The following is a 23032-nucleotide window of genomic DNA, read 5'->3' on the forward strand; positions in this document are numbered from 1 at the left end:
GCCACCTGGGCACACTGCTGGCTCATGTTCAGGCGAGCATCAACCAGCACCCCCAAATCCTTTTCCTCCGCACAGCTTTCCAGCCACTCTGCCTCAAGCCTGTAGCGCTGCATGGGGTTGTTGTGACCAAAGTGCAGGACCCAGCACTTAGCCACGCTGAACCTCATCCCATTGCCCTCTGCCCATCGACCCATCCTGTCCAGGTCCCTCTGCAGGACCTTCCTACCCTCGGGCAGATAAACACTTCCCCCCAACTTGGTGTCGTCTGCAAACTTACTGAGGGTGTACTCAATTCCCTCATCCCAGTCATCAATAAAGATATTAAGGAGGTTAAGCCCTTCCCCGGGCACAAGCTCCCCGGGCAGGAGCTGCCCATCCCGCCGGTGCCGTGCCGGGGAGGAGCAGAGCCGCCCTCCCGGCTGCACCCAGAGCCCCGTCTGTCGGGATGCGGCCGCAGAGGGGAGGGGAGCCCGAGCGGCGGCGCCTTCCCCCCGGAGAAGAGCGAAGTTAAATAGGCAGCGCTCCTCCACCGCCTCCCTCTCTCCCCTCCCGGCTCGCAGCCTCCGGCGAGCCCCCCGCTCCCCGCCCACCGTGCCGGGGCCGCGGTGCGGAGCCGGGACACGCCGCTCGCCTCTCGGTGCCTGCAGGCGCCGCGTCCCGCCGAGACGCCCGCCTGAGAGGAGCCAAGCCAGCTGCATGGGAGGAGATGAGCGTGGCGGGGAAGCAGCCGCCTCCAGCACCGCTTGAGCGCCCCGGCAGCCTCCTCGTCCCCACCTGGGCAAGTAGCCGAGCTCCCCGCCGCCTTGTCCCGGCACCAACTCCCGCCGCGCTGCCCGGAGGGAGGCGCCTGCCTGCGGGGAGAGCGGGGGGCAGCGGGGTGGGGAGCGGGGCGAGAAGGCAGCCCGGCCGCTGCAAGGCTGCCCCTCTCACTGGGGGCTGCGGGCAGCACCCTCCTGCAGCCCCCCGGGAAGTTTTGGGGGCCCCGAGGGGAGGGAGGTGGCGGTGGGGGAAGCTGCCTCAGGCCGGGGGGCTCGGTGCGGTGATGGGGGGGGGGGGGACGGGGAGTTGGGAAATACTCGCGACTTTGGTGGCAGCGCCTTTGAGAAATCATTTATAAACGATGCCCTCTGATGGTGGTTCTCAGCTGTCCTTGATTTATTAAATTAACGTCATCTAGTGTGCCCTCCGTACCTTTTAAAATAATGACGGGCTTCGTGGTTTAGTACGGCGCTCGTCTTGGCATTGCAGGGTTGTTTTGTGGGAGTGTAATTGCAGTGTTTTTCAGCCACTGTCTAAAAAGTTGCATCCGTTATAAAATAGTTTACCGGTGCTAAAATAAACAGCTGATTCATTTTTTTGCCCTGTCCTTCAAGCTATTTCGGTGACCACAGCCTTGTGATTTATGAAGAAAAACTGTTATCTTCCTAGTGTTTTACCTACCGCATTATTTAGGAGTCACCTGCTTTCAGCCGTGTTCTCCTTCGCAGTAATTTCGTAACTTCTTTGAGTCTCTGTAAGCTTAGGACAGAGGATAGGTGTTTGGAAGACACAGGTGGAGAAGCAAAGATACAGGTTTTGTAGATACCTGGAATCACAAGCAAGTACAACTGTCTGCAGATCTGTGGAAATAAATTTCATCGTGTCCTAGCCCACTTTTGCACTGTATACGTTTGCATTCCTCTTTTGGCAGTGTAGGAAGAGATGCAAGCATTTCTTTTTGGGGGTCTAGAATTTTTTTTTAATTAAAAAGAAAATAATCAAATTATTATGCTGTAGGATCCTCTGTGTTGCAAAGCTGTTGCACAGCTCTTGATCTGCAAGACCTGTTCCTGAACTGTAAAAATAATTTGTGCAGCAATTACCTAAAATGTTAACAGCTGAGTAGGTTGTATGGCAGTTCAGAATATTTCAGCGTTAAAGGTGAGGAATAATCACTATCATTAGGTGAAATTTATGACTGGTATTCTTGTAGTGGTGTTAAATATATACATCTAAGGCCAATAGGACATGCTGTTCCTTCTGATACTTGTGGGACTTATGCCTGTGATACTGCCTGGAGCAAAGCTAGTTCCCAAATGAAGGTGAGCTGGCCCCTTGGGCAAGTGTGGTAAGAACTAAAGGCTCGTGGGCATATAGTTTACCTGGACCCTCAATGAGAAATAGGAACATGAATCAAAATCTTTGGCAAGCTGTTTCAAATAAATGCAGAACAACTTTGCCTCACTTTCCAGAGTATTTAAAATATGATTGAAAGAATGCCTATATACATAGTATTTAAAAAAAAAAAAAAAAAAAGTCTTATAGACCTTAAGTTCAACAGGGACATCTTATGGCAGATATTCAGATACTTATTTATATGAGTTCATAACTGCATAGCTTCCCAGAGATGTAACGTACTTGTGCAGAGAAGTATACTCTTAATATCTTAAAAAATAAGGCCTTCTTTTATGATTAATAGTGTGATAGGTGCTTGATTAATTGAGTGGCTTTAACACTACTGGAATCTGAGTCTGTTTACCTTGCTAAAATAAAAATCTCACACATATTAGTATCAGTGAATGGATTGTGTTTGTGCAAGTTTTCTCAGAAATAAGATATGACAACACCAGTTACCATTTAACTATTAAATATTGCATGCTGAGTCCAATTCATTGGGATTGTAGTAGCTAGGCAGCCTTAATTTTTAAGGGTACCCTTATTTTATTTTTTTTTCTTCTTCAGAAGGATGACAGTTAACACTAGTCCTTGGAAAGTAGCTCAGCTTACTTCTAAATTGAAGATAGCATTATTTGAAACATAATCCCCATTTATTTTATGTGTTTTATGTGAGCCTTTTAACACTAAGGGCTCTGTTAAGGCTTTTATTTTTGCTATGGGTCTATTAACTTCTTAAAGTTTAATTGCTGATGCTCTGTTCTGTAGAACTGAAGTTTCAGTTAGACTTTGTCTCTAACATTTCGATACTCGTCATTCTGGATCAGACACATGCTCGTATTGAGCCGATTTCAGAAAGCTGTGTGTTTCCTTCATCTATAGTGAGATTTTTATTTGGATTTCTAGTATAATTCTTCCCCTCTTTGCCCCTCAGAAAATACCAAGAGGTCAAATCCTTTAGGGATTGTTACCCACTATGTCAGCATGTATCTGCCACAGTTTTATGTGAATTTTTTCAGTGTCATTGTTCTTAATGTGTTAAATATTGTGGCTTTCATTGTATTACTAGAAGCATGAAAGAGAAAGATAGCCTTACAGTCATTCATACTACTGATATGCTAGTTTTTTAGAATGAAGAAATAAAAGTATATAGCTCATTGTTATGTAGGAATATCTTGTCAGTAGTTTCTTGGAATAGGGAATATTCTCTTAAAATTCTATTGTTTAAATTACATGTCATCAACTAGTAGACTGTTTTCTAATAGCTTTTCTTGTGACTCTGTATGGAAGTTGTCAGCAGACTTTTTATTTATTTATTTTTTTATTTATCTGTTTGTTAATTTATTTATTTATTAATTCAGCAGAAACCCAAAGGAAAAAAGGGATTGGGAACTTTTTTGGATGGTGTTCTTATCGGGAGTTACCCAAATTGGGATCTTGATAAGAGGACAAAGTGCAACACATGCAGATTTTCTGTTTCTTTTCCCCTCTTTTTTTTTCACTATATCTGTGTAATTCAGATACTTGGATAGAGGCGCAAATACAAATATTTATTTACTTTTGTGTGTGTATGTTTGTTTTTGTTTGGCACCCACCAGCACAGAAACTTCCCGAAGGTGAACACTAGGTGTCATGTTACCACAAACATCGCTGCAGCTTGCCTTTTCCCTAGTCACCTTTTCAGGATCATCAACATTCAAGCTTGCCATTTTCCTAAAATAGATGGCCACCACTGATGTTCCACATCAGTATTTTGGTAGGCTTGGACCACATTCAGCCATACTATATGTGACCGTAAGAAACACTGCTTGCTTCAACTTTCTTTTGTTTTATTATTAGAAGTTACACCAGCACTTAGCATGGATTTCAAGTTTATTTCCATGGTCTGTCTACACCACAAAATGAATCAATAGGATATACTTACTAATTGAAGCTTTTGCTACTGCACAGTCATTTTTGGTTATAATTTATTGCTGAGCAAAGGCTGATCTCAGATTTTTCTGTTAGCAATTGAGCTAATTTGACTCCTAATGTGGGGATGGAAAGCACAAGAAGACAGATAGTAGAGCTTTATGATATGGAGGGGGTGTCCTGGTGTTCCATTGTATGAATCCAAATGATTACTTATCAGTGCAACTTTTGTTGATTTCACACCAATTTGGGAAGAATGTGGTTTTTTATTGTTATTTTTTCATTTTTTTCCCCCACTAAAAATCTGGAAAATAATAGTTTCAAGATCCTATTAAAAATTTACCAAGCTTTTACTAAACATCAGACAGTGCAAGTTTTTCATGTTTCTTTACTCTTCAACCCTCCTCTCAAAAACAAAATCTGACTCCTGCTTCTATCTGTATGTATCTCCATGAAAACAGTTATCAAACCTATAAAAATAAGATTCGAGCTTCTGGTTTTAACAACTTAATGGAAATAAGCCTTGCGCCCACCTGCTGCTCTGAAAAACAATGTCTGATCTCAGACAAAGAACAGCGTTGGTATTCTCTTTACACCTCAGATCTGTGTTTCATATTGTAAGCATTTTTTTTCCTGATGTTTTAAACATTTTATGAGATGAATATAAATAGAATGACTTGCGCTTGGGCACGCAAAGACTGCTGAGAATAGAAGTGGTAGCAGAGCTCAGCAGAAGGAATAGTGCATGACCGTGTTCCTACAACGTGGACAGCTAATACTGCTTGTCCGTGACACTGTGGTAATAGAGACAGCATGCAAAAATCAGACTGACTTGAGTTGGAAGGGACCTTGGGTGGTCAGTGAGTCTAACCTGTGGTAAGCAGCGACAGTGTTGAGCTATGACTTAGCTGCTTGAGGCTTTTCACATTGCATCTTGAAAATCTCCAAGGATGGGGACTATCAAACCTCCCTGGGCAACCTGCTCCACTGCTCAGCCATTCCCATGGTGAACTGGGGGGCTGCTGCTAGGACCCCTGAAGCCATCTCTTCTCCAGGTTTGACAAGCCCAGCCTCTCACAGGGCTCCAGGTCTGCTCTGGCTCCCTTGGTGGGCATCCATTGCCACTGGTCCAGTTTCTCAATATGTTTCTGGTCCTGGGGGGGAGAAAACTGGATGCAGTGTTCTGGAGGTGCTCTAATGAGCCTTAAGTAAAAGGAAGTGTTCAGGGTGATCTCGCCTCTGATGATGCTGGTGCTTCTAGCCTTTGTGGCTGCTTTTTTTTTCCTTGCTTTTGGAAAAAAAAATAAAAAAATACTGATGTTGACTTTCATCTGAAGTTAAGATTCATTTATTATAAAAAAACTTCCTTCATGTTAAAGTAAAATACTTGGAACGATTTGCTCATCCTTCATATTACCGACGAAGCTGACAGTTAAAGCCAACAGAGGCCCAAGATGGTGCTACATTCCAGACACCATTTATCAGCTTCACTCATTTAATCCAGAGGTGATCTATTTTTTTTTTTTTTTTTGGTCTGTTTTCTTTTAAAAAGGGCAGGCTGATTCTCATGTTTTGAACTCCTCTGTACCCGTCTGTCTGAACTTTCTGTCTGAAGAACAGAGTGACTCCAGTGAGATCTGTCATGCAGGAATCCTTCTGCCACTCCTTATTTATGTTTGTCAGCAGGCAGATTTCTGTAATGAGATTAACAAACTCTCTAAAGGATATAACCTTGAAAGCTGGAACCCTTTAGCACAGCCTAGTCAATATTATCTCATTTATTATCTCCTTGTGAAGTTCAGATTGTAGTAGGCACAAAATACGTTTGTAGTATTCAGAGACGATCTGGGTAGGAAAATCAATACAGAACCTCAGTTGTTCTGTATTGTGTTTGAAGAGGTGTGGTGCATGCTCGCACCACATATGCCACTTTAAAGCCATTAGCCTTACAATGCTTTCCCCTGCCATCCTGAACTTGCACAACTGTTTGTTGCTTTGGGATTTTTGTCTTAGCACAGTTTGTATAAGATGTCCAAGTCAACGGATGAATAAAATCTGAGGAGAAACTCATCCTGTGACTAGACACACTCTGTGTAACACAATCTGCTGGGGAAAGTGAAGCCAGGATAGTTTTCTTCACAGGCAGTTCTTAGCCATGCTGTAGCTGCGTTTCCCAGACTTTGAGTAGCCCAATTTCATAGCACCTTGAAGGTTTAAAGCAGTGCTTACTTCCCCATTTTTGTGATGGAGCTGTAGGGTTAATTAATGTGGTGAGGACCACAGAAGCAATCTTATCCAAAGAGGGATGAAACCAAAGCCTGTTAGTATCAAATCTTTATTGTCATTTCACAATCATTGCTCCCTGCCACAAAAGGGAATTCTAGTTGTTGCACCTTTTGATGGGGATTCCCTTTTTATGACCAGTTTTGCTGGAGGACTAACAACAAGTGGACAGGGTTCAAATGGGGCTCGGAGAAGCTCATTGTTGTGATGAACTAGAAGTAGAAGCCTGTAGAGAAATGGTTATGTAGGCTACACTGTGTGCTCTGGTGGACAAGAGCTTCTTCAGTGATATTGTTCTGATTTGTACTATCAGTTACTAATATCTGCCTGTAAATTGGAAAAAAATAGAAACAGTAATACACCACTGCGAGTTGCCAATTATGCTGCCAAGGGGGTGGGCATTATTATTCCTACTTTACCAGTGGAGAAGCTAAAGAAGTTATAGTTAAGGTGTTGGGTTAATTTGTTTGTTTGTATTAAAATTCTGATTGAGTGAATTGTTTTTGAGTAATTTATATGTCTTGAATACATGCAGAAACTTTTCTGAAGATTATATGGAGAATGTTTTTCAGCTTTAATGGTTTCTTCCATATCTCAATTAGATACGTTTTTGGGGGGCTTGAATAAGTCACGCATTATCCTGTCTCATCCAGTAATGGACATGGACCTCTGTGGAGAACACTAATTCATCAAACTGAAGTGCATAAACATACTTGCTTCTGCTGCTCACGTAAATCAGGAGTCATATTTTTGTCGTCACTGAAAATGTCAATTTGTAATATAATTTATATAATAGTTAATATGTAACATAAAATGTTAAACAGAAGAACAAGCAAGCACGTTAAAAACTGTCTTAAATAACATGGGAGACAGCGATTAGTATTTATTTTATTTCCTCTATGGAAACTGTCTTTAGCTTCTAAATGTATGTAAGACTATTCAGTTTATTGGAGTAAAGCATCTAAATTGTTCTCATATTGAATATAAGGAGGATGCATTCACATTTGAAAACTTTTCATTGCAAGCATGTATTGCCATCTTCCTCTCCAGCAAAAGCTGTTCATTCAACAGGCAAAGAAAGAGATTATTTATTTGTTTGTTTGTTTGTTTTTTCCACTGGCTGCAGCTAAGAGCTAGATACTGCAAGAAAATTTATGGGCACATATCTTTCCATGCAAATCCCATTTAACAGTATTAAGTCAATTTTTTAGAAAGGCTTAAGGACTTATTTACAAGTCTGGTTGTATTAATAAAATGCAAGTTTCTTTTGTACCAATAAAATATTCTACTCTCTTCCAAGCAGGAATTAGAATCTAGTTTTATGTGCTTTGTCGTTTCCTTTATTTTTTTTTATGATATCCTTCTGTCTTAGGCAGTGTTTTAGTAAACATAACATTAGTCATCATTCTGCTACCCTCCGTGAGCCCCAAGTGAATGGCAATATAAGGATGTACAGCAATCCACAATATTCTAATTTTTAGAGTATAGTTGAAGCACAAGGTATGTTGCCAGATGAGTCTGCCATTCTTCTTTTGTGATGTAGCTATCGCTTTTTATAAAATCCTTTCTTTTTCTAGTCTTCAGTTGTCAGCGTATTTATCAGTTGCATCAACACACTGTTTTATACAAGTATTTATTGTACTTTTCATTTAAAAGCTGGATTAATTACTAAGGCATCTGGTGCGTCATATGGTGTATATGCTGGATGTGCTAAACAGAACAGTCTTTTTTAAATAAGAGAAAAGTGACATTGCATAAAAGGATTAGACTTTCAAGTGTGCTTTGAAGAGTTACTTTACAGTACTAAAATCTCCAAGTCTGTTCCGGATTTTGTGATCATTAAAGGAATCTTTGATTCTACTGGAAAAAATATGCATGCCTGTATGCATCTATACTTGTAATATATTCAAAACATTAAAAAAAAAAAGACACTTTTCTGACAAGAACTTTATTATATACAGGAAAGTTATATGATACTTCTTCCTGATGAACTTCACAGAACTGCTGCTACAAATACTTCTGTTTACAATTTGTAAGGCAAGGAGTTTTTACTGTCTATAGAAATTATGTCCTCCACGGTTATCATACACTAAACAAAGAACTTCTCAGTGTTCAGTCTATAGATAATAGATACACGCTTAATACAAACTCCAGGCTTATTTTACATTAGAAAATTACTGAATTCTACTGTAGCCAAAATTACTAAATGACACCAGTTTAAAGTTGAATTACTAATTTATCACGTTGTGGCATCACCAGGGGAAGGGTGACAGAAATTGAATATGGATCAATTTATTCACTGTTTGCAGTTTTACATCTCTGCTCCCAATTGACTGAAATTAGGTATGTATTACCCTTTTTACTTCAGAAGTTTCAGAAGATGAAGCTTAAATTTACCTAGTGTACCTTCCCTTTTCAAAAATTAATTTCTTAATTGAAGTTAGACTTCCCGCAGTTTAATAGCTGTGTCTATATGTGCACATATTTATATTATCTTTTGTTAAATGTGGCATTGACAAAAACATGGCACTATCACAACTCAGTTTCAGCAGTCAGAACTGGAAATGTGGGATGTGCTGGTCTCAATGGAATTTCAAAAGAAAAGTGATCTTTTCCGAAAAAATACTGATTCAAAAAAGAAAGCAATCTTCTTTGAGTGGGTCCTCCTGAGAATCTGTTTAATATCTTTATTAATGATATAGACAGTGGGATTGAGTGCACCCTCAGTAAGTTTGGGGACGACACTAAGTTGAGGGATGCAGTTGACACAACAGAAGGAAGGGTAGCCATCCGGAGAGACCTGGACAGGCTTGCAAAGTGGGCCTGTGCAAACCTCATGAAGTTCAACAAGGCCAAGTGCAAGGTCTGCATCTGGGCTGGGGCAATAGCTTGAGAACAGCCCCCTACAGCAGGACTTTGAGGTACCAGTGGATGAAAAATGTGGCATGAGCTGGCAATTCATGCTTGCAGCAGAGAAAGCTGCCTATATCCTGGGCTGCATCAAAAGAAATGTGGCCAGCAGGTTGAGGGACTCCAACCTCAACTTTCAGCCTTGTGGGACCCCACTTAGAGTACTACATTCAGCTTTGGGGCCCCCAGCACAAGAAGGACATGGACCTGTTGGAGCTAGTCCAGAGGAAGGCCATGAGGCTCATCAAGGACTGGAGCACCTCTCTTACAAAGAAAAACTGAGAGAGATGGGGTTATTTGGCCAAGAAAAGAGGGGCTCCAAAGATACCTTATAAAGAGCTACCCTTAGACCTTCCAGTACCTAAAGGGGGCCTACTGGAAAGCTAAGGAGGAACTCTTTGTCAAGGACTGTAGTGATAGGACAAGGGGTAATAGCTTTAAACTAAAAAAGGGTAAGTTTACATTAGATAAACTGTGATTTTAAAAGGGAGGTGTTCTGGGAAATGAGCCTGAAATTTGAATTGTCAAAATGGTACCACAACAAGTCTGCTGATGTGGATTAGTGAAATGAAATTATTTAGATCTGCTTTACATACACAACCCAGAAGAGCTTTCTCTCGATCTTGACAGTCAGACAATAGAAATCGTAGGTTGGAAGAGTGCTTCCTTCTCCTGTCTTTTACCACCTGTAATTCAACCTTTACAGAAAGAAAACAAAAATCAGAGTTACGATTGTTACCAAGAGCAAACTTGGAGCTGTTGGAGTCATCGGTGACTAATACCCTCAAGAATATTTCTTTCAGATGTCAGGAAGTAGGAAAGAATGGGTAATCTTGTACTGACTCCAAGTCAAAACCAAATCAAACCAAAATCCACAATCATTAATAATCAGACTCGACTTTATCACCTCTTCTTTTTTTAAGTTTATTGTGTGACTAATTCAGAAGTGGTGGCAAGGGGCAGGGCAAACAAACTGCGTATATACCCCTCTATTTCTGTATTTCACTCATTTCTGCTCCTTTCCTCTTTATAATCATTGTGTTGTATCTCAAACGAGGAGTTTCTGGCTTTCTCATTAGCATCTACTTTTCAGAGACGTTCTGTGTAACTGTCACATTGGTTGACAAGAAGTAAACACAAATGGAGAGAGGATAAATATATATTATATATATAAAGAACAGAATCATTACTCGAGGAATGACTCCAGGGTAGTTATTCAAGGGAGTGGATGTGAAAGAAGGAGTGAGAAGGCAGCCAGGAGTTACCTAGACCTCAGGGATTGCCTGGTGTTTTTTTTTCCATGTGACTTGTATCAGTGTGTAAAAAGGAGAGTCCATACTTCAGTCTGATAGCTGTGTTTCTTCTTTTCAGCTTTCAGTAGTTTGACAGACTTTCAGAAATGTCAGTAAGGTTAACTTAATGTCTATTGGATGTAGGTTTCATAGCTAAATATAATTAAATGTAGTAAACCTGCTTGAATTGACTCTGTAATTCTTATAATTCTAGTGTCATTTTAATCTGTCCAGGGTCAATCTAATTCTGTTCCGCAAAAACAACTTGCTTCATCAATTTATAGCATAAATTGAAGACTTCATCATTTAAATTTTATAAAATTTCCCTTCCATTAATCTAACATGTGATTCACTGCCAAGTGCTACAAAAAAGTGCAAAGAGTGCTTCACGTATATTTTTTAAGCAATTAGTGCTAGTGCTGTCTGCTCTGGGAGAACTATAAAAATATTTTTTCTTTGAAAATTAGCTTCAGACTATGCAGCTCTACAAAAGTTATGACTTAGCGCAGAATGTCTAGCAGAAGAAAGATAAATAAAAGTAAAACAAACCCACCAGCATACTGCCATGGTTTATGGCACTGAGGTGTGAGATGAACATAATGTAGTTCTATAAATTCCTTTTGGTTGGAATTTATAAGTGGTAAAAAGTAGACTGTTTTCTAGAGCATCATTATTTTTCAAGAATTTCTGTGAAACTTTGGCAAACTGGCTCCCGTCCAAGAGAATATTGCCAACATAAATGTAAAAGTCTTGTCCTGAGGAGGAGGGATCTTTCCCATTTAAATTAAGTAATGAAAACATTCTCTAAAATGGAAGATGAGGGAATATGATTTAGGGATAAGGACAGTTTCCCTCTAACTTACTTGTCTGACTATAATTTTTGCTTTTATTTGTGGTGATGATGTTTCATGAGGAAGGCTTCTGCTCACTGAGAGCTAATGTTCTATCTTATATTTAATTGGAAGTTGTTTAAAATAACAATCTAAGCAGAGTCTGTGTGCTCCTTATATGATCTGCAAGAAATCTGAGAAGTCCTCTCTTTAATATCATGGAAAATTGTTGTCTTGAACGTTATTCCACAGGATAAAAAATTAGATATGCTAATTGTAAATTGCAGTCTAAATAGTCACTTAGCAGCTTGCTTGATATTTACAGATCAAATATCTCATGGAACTAATTTCATGTTCTTATGTGAAATTAGGTACTTTCACTAATGAGCTCTTACAGATAGTTTTTATGAGTGTTTCAGTTATCTGGAACTTAACAACTTGTCATGGTTTTTCAAGACATAATGGTCTCCTAATCTTTCCATGAGTGATATTTAGATGTATAGCTACACTTCAAAGTTTTGTAGCTCTAGGCCCTCAGCTGCTTTATTTGCTAGTATAGATTTTACCACTTGGACTTGTCCTTCTCGCTGTGGCTGTCCTGTTCATCAGTGATGTTAACCTGATGTGCTCAGAAGTCTCTTAGTCTTGCTGACCCTTTTATTCAGGGGAGTAAACAAGCAGTGAGCTGAGTAAAGAGCGAAGAAGGAAACTGTTTTCAAAACAAACGTATATTTATACACTCTGTGGCTTGCAGAACAAAGCACAGAACTGCAGTGGAAAATACTCCCTTGCAAAGAGTCTTTATTTCATCCTAAGAAATGTGCATCCATATTTTACCTTGGATTAGGGATATGCTTTTCAAGTGAATCTCATTATTGCCCATATTTACTGCCCTGCAGTCTGCATTGTAAAGTGGTTTGGAGTGCACCAAAGGTACGTTAGGCATTGGTAAGTAGTGCTGAATATGTTTAGGTTTGTGGAGTAAGGCAGAGGCACTGAACTACATGAATGTCTGAGGTTTTATTTCAGATTAGCTATAGCCTTATCCTGTGGACTGTCTACCTGTTAGGGGAGCTCACGTGCCCTAAGGCCATGCTACAACACAAACCGCAGCACGGTAAGTGGGAACGACTAGGAGAGATTTACTTCAGAAAATGTACTTCAGGTGTGAACTAACATGCTAGTACCTAGCAGAGCTTCTTTCATCCTGAAAGATATTTCAGGAAGGCACCTGATTAATAGCAGCCACTAATGAGGGTTTGGTCCAAGGGACTATGCAAGTCCAAAATAGAACCTTCCCAAAATGCTGATGGTAGAAAGGCTGGGTCCTTGACAAAGAACAGTATTGCTCTGCAGATCTACTTCTCTTCATTAGTAGTCTGTCTGGACATAGTCTCAGTAAATTTCATTCTATGTTCATATTCCATCTGATTAAAAGAGGCAGCCTTCTTATTATATCCTTTTTGTTGTCTCTCATTTTTTACCCATTAGTGTACAAATGAGGAGAGTGCCTGTCTCTTCCTCGCCTTTGCCTGCTAAACTCCCACTTTCCTTAGAACCTGCAAGCTCTAATACAGCATATTTAAGCTTCAAGCATACATAGCATTAGAGATCAGGCTGAATGAATAAATGTTGACAGCGCTTTCTCTTACTCCTTATTCCTACTCCTTTCCAATTTTCTTATGTTTGAGAAGGCCAGATTTTGAGTATTATCCTTAAACATGCTGAGATGTATGACAGAAAATATTTCCTCAGTTTGTGAATTCCATTAGTTGCACAAACTGAGGAGCTTTGTAAAGCACAGAGCTTCTGCTTCTTGAGGTGGCAGAGCAGATTGTTAAAGAATATTCCAGGCAGTAGACATGGCTTATCTCTGAGGCATGCAAAAACATCTTCTTTTTGCTAGGGGAAATTATTCCTGTTATTAATTAACCAGGAGAAGTTAGAAAATACATTACAAATTGAGTGGGGATTAGACTTTTAAAAAAATGTTTTGAAAGGAATGTGCAGGCTCTTTAAATCTGGTTCAGAGCATCTTTGCACAGGAGATAGCACCCAAAATCTATCAGTAAGGTAGGGCTTTTTCTCTCTGCAAAAAGGAATATATAAAGATGACTGCCACCCTCAGTGCCCAGTGCAGGTTGCCGAGTCTAACTAATATCTTGACTTTTAGTCTGCCAGTCACTACTCTGATTATAGTGATAGTGAAGGGAAGTGAAAATATGGCACAGCTGTTGGTTTTGTTTGTTTGTTTTTCATTATGAACAGGCAGACTTTCTTCTGAACTGGCAAAACTTTCTGATTTGGTCAAGCTTAAGGGGAATAGGCATGCATGTCTCTGATTCGTGAATTACCTGTGTCTATTTGTAAACATTTCTCACCTGTTTGTATGTTTTGATCTTGCACTTTGGCTGGTGCTGTACACTGCTTTTCTTGCTTGTTCCCTCTGGGATGTGCTTCTGGTTGGTAGGGCCTCTGCCCCTGCCTGCTGCATGGCCACCCTGGGCTCCCACTTTCCTGCTGGAGCAGCCCCCTCTCGCTGCTCCATGGCATCCGGACCTCCAAATTGATCACTACCAGATTAAGATTATTAATCTGCATTTCTTCATTCCTTTGGTTTAACTCTTTTTATGTGTGGGGGTTTTTTTTTGTTTGTTTGTTTTTCCCCTGCATTTGAGGCTTTCTCTTACTTTGTTTAGTCTTTGAAGTAGGATATTGTTCTTTGCAGCAGCTTTTTGTGTATCTGAAGACTATTAATAATTGAACAATAATTGAGACTATTAATTTTACAGTATAAGCAGCATCTGTCTCCTGACTCCTTTAGTCATGCCTTTTCTTTGCACTTTCTTCAGTTGGTCTATATCTGTCTATAAAAATACATCATTGATTTATGTTCAGCTTGTGATTTTCCTTAATCATCCTATTTCTTTTCTGGTAAAAGGGTACCAATGTTTTTTGTAGCTGTTCCTTTGTGTTAGAATGTGGTTTTGTCTCCCTGACTCTGTTAGGTTGTTCTTTAGCATCTATATTTCTAGCTTTTGGAGGGCAAAATGCCTTTATATGATTGCAAAGTGAATGCTGTTCTTTTTTTATAGCAGTGATACCAGGTTCAATAATTGAACTACTTGTGTGGTTTCTGTATAGCATGTCCCATAAAGAGTATTCAGAACCATACACACCAACCGAGTCCACAGATCCAAACTACGTGTTTGCTTGGTGCATGTGGGAGGAACAGGGTTATTAATTGCTGCTCAGTTTACATCATGAATTGTGGGGGAGAATCATTCTGCTTAATTTTTCTTCAGCAAACTAAACGGGAATTTGTGATTCAGGAATCGGGAAGCCTTTCAGGAATGGAATGCTATATAGAATGCCACTGTCACCCACGTGCATGTATGTGCATATATTTTGCATTTTTCTACTTTGCCAAGGTAGATCTAAGTTTCAGAGCTGGGACAGTCTGACTCTTTAAGGTATCAGAAATACCTACCTTGTGAGGTCATAATCCCATGATCCCTTAGATGTGGTGGCCCAGGGCTTTCTCCAGTTAAATTGTGGAATCCCTCTCCTTAGACACGCACAGTCATCTGAGCAATCTGTTCTCATGCAGTTTCATGGTGAAGTGCAAGTTTGAATTCTAATAATTGTTTCTAAAAAGAAGAAAATGAAGAAACACAAGGAAATGAAGTTGACTCATCAAAAGTTGCGTTGTTTTACCAACAGCAGTCTTTTTCTATAAAGGGGATATGTAGAAGAGTTCAGTTTTGGGGGTTATGAAATGTTCTTCATTCTCTCCCATCTTTTCTGAAGATTTTTTATTACTGGAATTATTTTATGAAGGAGAATGAAGGAAGCCTCAATTTTCAGAGTAAAATAAATAAAGATTTGGCTGTGACACCTATCTTTAAGATCTTAATGTATCTTTATACTAGTAAACAATGATAATGATACTGTTTTGCTTTGGCTTTTTTGCCATATGAGATTGCTTTTGTAATGGTGAATTCTGTAGCTAATGAGGTCCAATTCTATAGGTCCAATCTCTCCAGCCAGAGTGGAGACTGGAAGGTTTAAATCTTGGTCTTACTTGCGTGAAGGATCTTGTGGACACACATTGTGTATGTGTTTTAGCTGCTGACAGCCTGATACTTAAAGGGTTGCAAAAGATGACTTACCCACAAAATGCAGAGCTGGTGTTATATATTGCTTTTGTGTATGAGTATGAAATAGAGAATGAAATGAGAAGTTTCTCTTGTTTTGTGCTACTTCATTTATTTGGCTAGTTTCGCTACACTTTATGATAAAACATAAGCTTAAATACAATCTCGAAATTTGTCTGAGCTGCAAAATTCTGTAAGAAAGGATTGTTATGATCCCTGTTCATCCAAGGGTGAAGGAACCATCTAACTGAGGGAAGAGCTTATTCATATGGTAATTGTTAGGGCAGAGATACTACTTGTGCCAGATCTCATTTTCTTAAATAAACCCCTGCTTTGGTACGTGAACTCTAATCTACTGTCAGACCAGAAAGGATTGTGCTAGAATTCTTATCAGAAGGCTGTGACATTAACTTTTCTAAGTTAGAAGTTAATCAATAATTTTTGCTCAAATGTTCAAGTATTTATTTCTTGAAAATACAAAGCTTGGTTTTGAATATGCTGTTTACTACTTTTCAAAACTGCTCTTAAAATATTTTTTCTCCAATTATCTTAAAAGTGAGAACCTGTTCATATAAAGCCCCAGTGACTAGTGAGGGGCTGGAGGTTTTGTTCCTTCAACAGGCAAGATAAAAACAGTATAGAAAATTTACAAATTTACTTAATTATAACTATGAATCTGTGTGAGGTATATCGGGAAATTCTTTTTTTTTTTTTTTTTTTCTATTTAGAGTAACATAGGAACCAGAAAATATTCTCAGCTCAAAAATAAAATAAATAACCTCTGTACTACACCCCTAACTCATCTATTTAGTAGATTCGAAGGAATCCTTGTAGTTTCCTGATCCACTGCAGCAATTACCTGCTGAACTGCTGGATAAAATTCTTTCCCATAGGTAAAATGCAGCAATGCTGCTATATTTGTGCATCTCCGCTCAAATACTAAAACTATTGCCATTGCTATAAATGAAGGTGCTGGAACAAGATCTGTGTGCATAGTTACAGAACAACCATGAGGTGGAACAGTTTGCACAAGTGGAGCACTGGAGTGGGTGGATACCAGCTCTTCAGGAGGGGCAGATGGGTCAGTTAATGTGTCGGGGAAGATGGAGAAGGAAGAGTTAGCTTGTGTATGAAGGAGCAGCTTAGATGTATGAAGCTTCTGCATGGGATGGAAAACAGGCTGGATTAGAATTTTTGGATCAGGAGAGGCCAATGAGGATGACCCTGTGGTAGGAGTGTGTTACAGACTACCTGATCAAGTGAGCACACTTCAGTTTCCAGGGAATTTATATCCTAGAAATACCAGCTACAACACTGAAAGGTAAAGGTATTCAGGAAAGCCAGCAGGTCTATAAGCAGTAATATCCATCGCAATACTCAGGATAAGTAGACTTAGCTGGATAAGAGCTTGGCTCAACAGAGAACTCATGGCTAAGCTTCAGTGCAAAAATACAGCAAAGATGATAAAGGAGGAATTTTTAAAAAGTTGCATGGTTGTGTGAGAATGGTATTGGGACAGCAGAAGCTCAGCTAGAGTTCAGACTTGCAAGGGACGTGGAGGGCAACATGAGTTTCTACCACTGCACTAGTAATAAAAGGCTAAGCGAGGAAAATGGGGGACTGTTGCTGATTGGGGCAGGTGACAGCGGACACGGACAAAGCTGAGGCACCTGATGCCTTCTTTGTCTCAGTTTTCACCTGTCAGGTATCCCAGACCTCTGTGCTTTTCAGGATAGTTTGAGGAAAACTACCTGCAGTGGGTGAGGGGCAAGGCTGAGTTTTCTTGCAAGAACTCATCCTGTACAACTCCATGGGACCTGATACGCTACATCCTGAAAAAACATACTGAAAACACTGGTTGATGACTGTGCAAGGCCACTCGCTATCATCTTTGAAAGATCACAAACATCAAGAGAGCTCCTGGATGAGCAGAGAAATGCAGATGTTGTAACCACCTTAAGAATAGGCCTAGTGGGCCTACAGGCTTTTAGTCTTGCTTTGTGCCCAGCCAAAATCATGGATGAGTCCTCTTGGAACATGTGAAAGAGATGTCATGAACATGAAGATGAAGAAGGTGATTGTGAACAGTCAGTGTGTATTTATCAAGGCTAAATCATGCCTGACCAACCTCATTGACTTCTGTGATAAAATAACTGGATTTGCGGGCAAGGGGAGAGAGTAACAGATGTCATTCACCTGGACTCTAGCAAGGCTTTTGAAATTGTCTTCTGCAATATTCTTGTATCAAGGATGCAGGCACATTATGGTCTGGATGGATGGACAACAGTGTGGGTAAGAAACAAACTGGATGGCTGGACTCTTGGGGTGGTGGTTACCAAACCCTACCAGTCCTGGGTGACCCTGCGTTGAGTAGGAGGTTGCACTGGAGATCCCTTCAGCCCTCACTGATTCTGTGATCCAAACAGTCTGTGTGGTGCCTCTAACAAGTAAAATATAAGTAATACAACTTGGATAGAATTACAAAATTAAAATCTAGCACTTTTGTTACAGATATTGTGCTAATAGTATAATAATGTTTGATTGTGTTAGTGAAAAAGAAAGTCATGTTACATTGCAGAGTCTCCTTCTCTGAAGATACTCAAAACCCACCTGGATGCCCTTCTCCTCAGTGTGCTCTAGGTGATCCTGCTCAGCAGGGGATTTTGACTAGATGATCTTCAGAGGTGCCTTCCAATCTCAGCCACTCTGTGATTCTGTGATTAAGGCTCTTGCTCCTTCAGAACTGCTGGAAATAAAATAGGACAAAATGAAACTTAATCCCCAGACAAAACATGAAAAAGCTGCACAATAAAGTGGCTGTTACTCTGGAAATGCCTCATCAGATGCTTTTTTTTTTTTGTATTAAAAAGTAACTAAGAATATTTTATTTTTTAATACAAAGATTTAACTTTTTTGGTATATATCAGTGGTATAGAAGAAAGTAATTTTGCAGGCTAATGTTATGCTTTCATTTTCTTTTTCTATAATGTGAACTGTTTGGTGCTTTTCTGCAGCAATTCATTTATTAAAACCTTGAAAATGCCAGCATTCAGTAATGAATATTTGTTTTCATATTAACAATTAGAGTAGACAAAATTTATTAAGGATGTATTGTTGGGGATAGACAAAACTACATTTCAAATTCAAACCCAATGTTACAGTTTTGTTATTACAGTTTTTAATTACTTATTATCAGATCTTTTAAAATAGTATCTGAGTAAATCTGTCGTGCAGTCCAGGATTTTAATTTTCACGGAAGTACTCAAATCATGAAGCAGCTGAACAGAATTTGGAAACTCTTTTTGGAAACTCTTTTAATTTTTTATTGTTTTTGTTTCAAACCAGGACACAAAACCAGGAAACCTGGTTCATGACCATGGATGAAAAACTACTAATACAAGATGTAAAAGGAAATAAATGGATGGACTAAAATGTAGACAAGAAATAGTAGGGGGGAAAAAAAAAAAGTGTGGCATTATTTTCAGCAAAACTTTTTTGGTTTTCCTTTTGAAACTGTGGTTGTCTTAGTTTTCTAGATATAACTGAATTATTTATTTCAAGCAGTAAAAGGCAAAGCATATCTCTTCTGTGTGTAATGCAGGATGGATATCTGAGAAAATAAATCTGCAGTTACTACACAGCTTACATTAACAACTAAAGCTGCACTGAGAATAGATTTTGAACTGGTTGAGCATGGTCAGCGATCACCGATGTCTTTATTAATAGTCCCTTCATCTGGGAGCCTTTACCTTACTAGGGATATATATAATGTTGCATGTAAAGCTTGTCTCTAAATAGCTTCATACTCTTCATTATTAGATGAAGTCCTTCTGTGTTAGGCGCCAGAAAATGGAGCTTTACACAAATGCACATAATTGTCCCGCATTCTCGGAAGTCTTTCTAGCCAGTTTCCAAGAGTGCCTGTTTACTGGTGTCAAAATTGCCTTCCAAACTGTGTTAAAAGCTGGTTTTAGTGTCAAGTTCTAGATTCAGTATACACTTTGACTCTTGCTTTTGAAAATTTTGAGTTCCAAGAGTCTCATACTCTTTCAGATATATGTTATGAGAAGTCAAAGCAAATTTTGTTGTTTTATTTGTTTGCTTGCTTTACCTTTTCATTAATGTTCTATAGACTATGTCAAAAATCTTTTTAATTTTGGTTATTGCATGGACCTACTTCTGCAACGTAATGTATAATAATTGGATTATTGAGTGACTATAGTAGTTATCAAGAATTGAAGTAATAGATATAGGCAGAGTAATTTCATGCTTTTCAGATGAGATTGTATTACATTGAGGATAGGTCACAAATGACTCCATAACTTCGCCAATTTTAATTAACTTTAATATCTAAGAAGAAGAACCTTCCTAAAATTGTCAATCTTTGTAACTTCGGTTGTTACTTTACAGCTAGCAGTTTTCTGCACAAAAGATTTTATCTTGTAATTTTTTTTGACATATTTCCTTTTCATGGTCTTTTCAAAATGTTTTCTCTGTTAAACTGAGCTGTCCTTGAAACTGAAGTGGGTGATCTGCGATACTGAGGTTGATTGTTCGCCAACCTGCCAGTCACTTTTCTGTTTGCGAGGGGACTGTTATTGAAGCTTTGATGCAGGCATCTCGATGTTTTGTCTGTGAAAGCCATTTAATGTGAGGCTTGAGATCTCTTATAATAAGATTGATGAATTTTAGGGTTAAATATCACGCCTCATACTCCTTCTAAACCATGGAAATTTGCTCAAAGGCAGTGCTTGTGAAGTAGGCAATGCAGTGCTTGTTGCTGCCTTAGTAATCTCCTTGCCAGTTACACCCCTTGCTAATTTCTTTCCCTTTAAATTATCATATGCACTCCACTAAATTTAATATCTTCACAGTTCTAACTTGGGTTCTTCTAGACTCCCGTATCATTTACATAAATCACTAAGGCATGCAAGAAGCCTCGTCCCAGCATGGCACAAATCTGCAGAGGAACTCATTTTAATCACGACATGGCTCTGTGCTGTGCTGGCTGCATCATGCTGACAGAGGTTAGCCTGGCTGTGGTGAAACTGCTTAATTTTCACAATTCAGAAGTCATAAACAGAGCTTACTTCAAAGCTGAGATAAAACACTGTAAAATCTCAGTCATAGGGTGACATTTTGCAGAGTTCTCGTGCCTTCGGAAGCAGAAGAGAGGCATTTTGGCAGCAGTTGAGTGGCAGAGCCCTGAGGCGCCAGCAGGACGTGGTGCCTCTGACCAGCCTCCCCTGGGGCCTCCTCTGCCCGTGTCCCAGGAGCCCCATTTCAGCCTGGACCTGCTCCCACTGCCCCTGCATGAGCCATGTCGTCACTGCTTGGCACCAACTCTCTTCCTGCGTTGTCGTTTGGGCTTTCTGCCTTGGCATTGGCGTGTCCCCATGCCTGATGTTCGGAGGTCTGTCTCCAAGACGACCCTCACTGCCAGCTCGTCTCCCCCTGGGGTGCACCCCTTCCTCCTGCAGCTCCCCGACATCAGGTTCCCGCTGTGCAGGAGCTGACTGTGGCAGCTGGCTGGCTGCCACTGCTTTAGTAGTTGCCTGAGGCTGCATTTATTCCTGTACCAGCTGGTGTTTTTTTCCTCAGATAAGGTATAGAGTGGGATAAATGGCAAGCAAGCAGTATTGATTTTGTTTACATGTATAGAAAATATATGCAAAAAATACAACTGAATTAATGTCATTTTCTGCCCCCAATCATATTATATTCTCTGAATTTATGAATTTCAAAACAGTACGACAAGGAGGGAAGGTTTACAATGAAAAGCTTTATTAAGTACATTGCCAGTCTAGTAATCTTTGAGGAGGCTGTTTACAATAGCATTTCTCCTGCACATTATTACTAACTAAATGAAATAATTCAGATTTGTAATAACAAGTAATTTCTGTAATCTAATCAAACCATTTCACTTTTGGAATGTGTTTCTTCTGGAATGTATGGACAACCCATTACCAATTTGGCAAGACAGATTTATTACTTCTGGCTTCTCTGATAGGTGTCATGTTTCAAGCGATAATGAGTCTGTAACTTCACTTGGCAGATTGTTTAATGATGTGGTAACTATAATTTTTTCCTCTGGTAGGGATGCTAATGGTACAGTACTGCAGCTTGAAGTGTTGCCTCTTGTTCTGTCATTAAGAACAAATGAAATTAATTGTTTCTGATGCACTTTCAAATGTATAACAGGACATTATAAAATAGTTGTCAACTTTATCATCAGAATTTACTTCGAAATGTGTCTGTGCTATTCAGTAAAGGTCTGATAAAATGACAACAGTGGTTGGAGATAGGAAGTCAAGTGAGGAATACTTTGTGTTTCCACACAGATGCAATGCTTCTGGTTGCAAATCTCCTGTAGCCTGGAGGAAGCTTGACCAAAACACAGAGAAAAGCAAAGTTTATGTTTTATATCATTTAAATAATGGAATTTCTACTCTATGAAATTTGTGAATAATACAGTGTATCTGTTTTAATAATTTCAAGTTGTTTCTGTAGACATAATGCTTTGAATTGAAGATTCACAAATTCATCATAAAACAGGTTGGGAGATGGCAAATGAATATGGGAAAGGTGGGGTTTGTGTTTGTTTTTTGTGGGAGCCCAAAGGTAGCATCACAATGTAATCTTACTGTTTTTAGCAGGAAATTCATTCCGAAACCTAGTTAGCATCAGTGATAATGTTGTATTGCTAATTGCATCCCACTGAGATGAACAGTGAATGCAGTTCATCCTCTTTTCAGACTTCTTTTTTAAGCTGTTTTGTCATTCAGAGTGTCCATGTTTGCACTGTGCTGCCATATGTTCCCTAGCACCATACACAAGTCTTGAATCTTAACCCATGGCCATTCTGTGTGCAGGCACTGCAGTGTCAGACTGTCAGCTAGCAGCGTGGAGATACTGGAAACGACAGTGCAGATGAATTCAGAAAGTTGCATTCACTGGATAATAAAATAATCAGTTATTTTACTTGGTATGGAAAAACTATGTAGTCCTCATTTTAAAGGTAATTATATTGTGAAAACAGTTATTCTTAAGTATGAATACTGTTCCCTATGATTGATAATGCTTCATTTTGTGCCAAGCATGCAAACTTTTCATAAGCTCCTATGATCAATGACGCTTGGTTGAATGCTCAACAAAGATATATTTCTGTCTTCCTCTTGTCAGGCTCATAAGACTTTCATATTAAAATAAGAGAAGAATTTAGGAAACTAGCTACAGATGAGGAAAGCCTGAAGCTACTCCTCAGCACTTTTTGCAATAAGTGACAAATAAGAAAGGGATTATGTCTCATTTTTGTAGGGCATACTCTGTGTTAGCATGGCTCTGCAGTCATGGTATGATTAAAGCTAAAGACCACAGCAAGTGCTGAGCATGTAAGGCATCTGTAGCACAAATAAGTGTCAACTGGTAGCTGTGTGAAGACACTAAATCGAGGATTTCAGGATTACTGTCCCACATGTTGCATGTAAAAGAGATT

The 23032-nt window shown here is 39.5% G+C and overlaps 1 protein-coding gene across 1 annotated transcript in view; it reads left to right on the plus strand.

Annotated features, from left to right (window-relative positions):
• Window positions 1–706: 706 nt before the first annotated feature.
• The window catches only part of SNTG2 (syntrophin gamma 2), a gene marked incomplete at both ends in the record, with an annotated part of 288908 nt that continues 266582 nt past the window's right edge, over window positions 707–23032 (plus strand). The window contains one exon of the mRNA XM_082758096.1: window positions 707–778. Coding sequence (XP_082614222.1) covers window positions 707–778 — 72 coding nt within the window. The remainder of the gene's footprint in view (window positions 779–23032) is intronic.

Source organism: Aythya marila, assembly GCF_965140915.1.
Source record: "Aythya marila genome assembly, chromosome: 3".
Classification (NCBI taxonomy): domain Eukaryota; kingdom Metazoa; phylum Chordata; class Aves; order Anseriformes; family Anatidae; genus Aythya; species Aythya marila.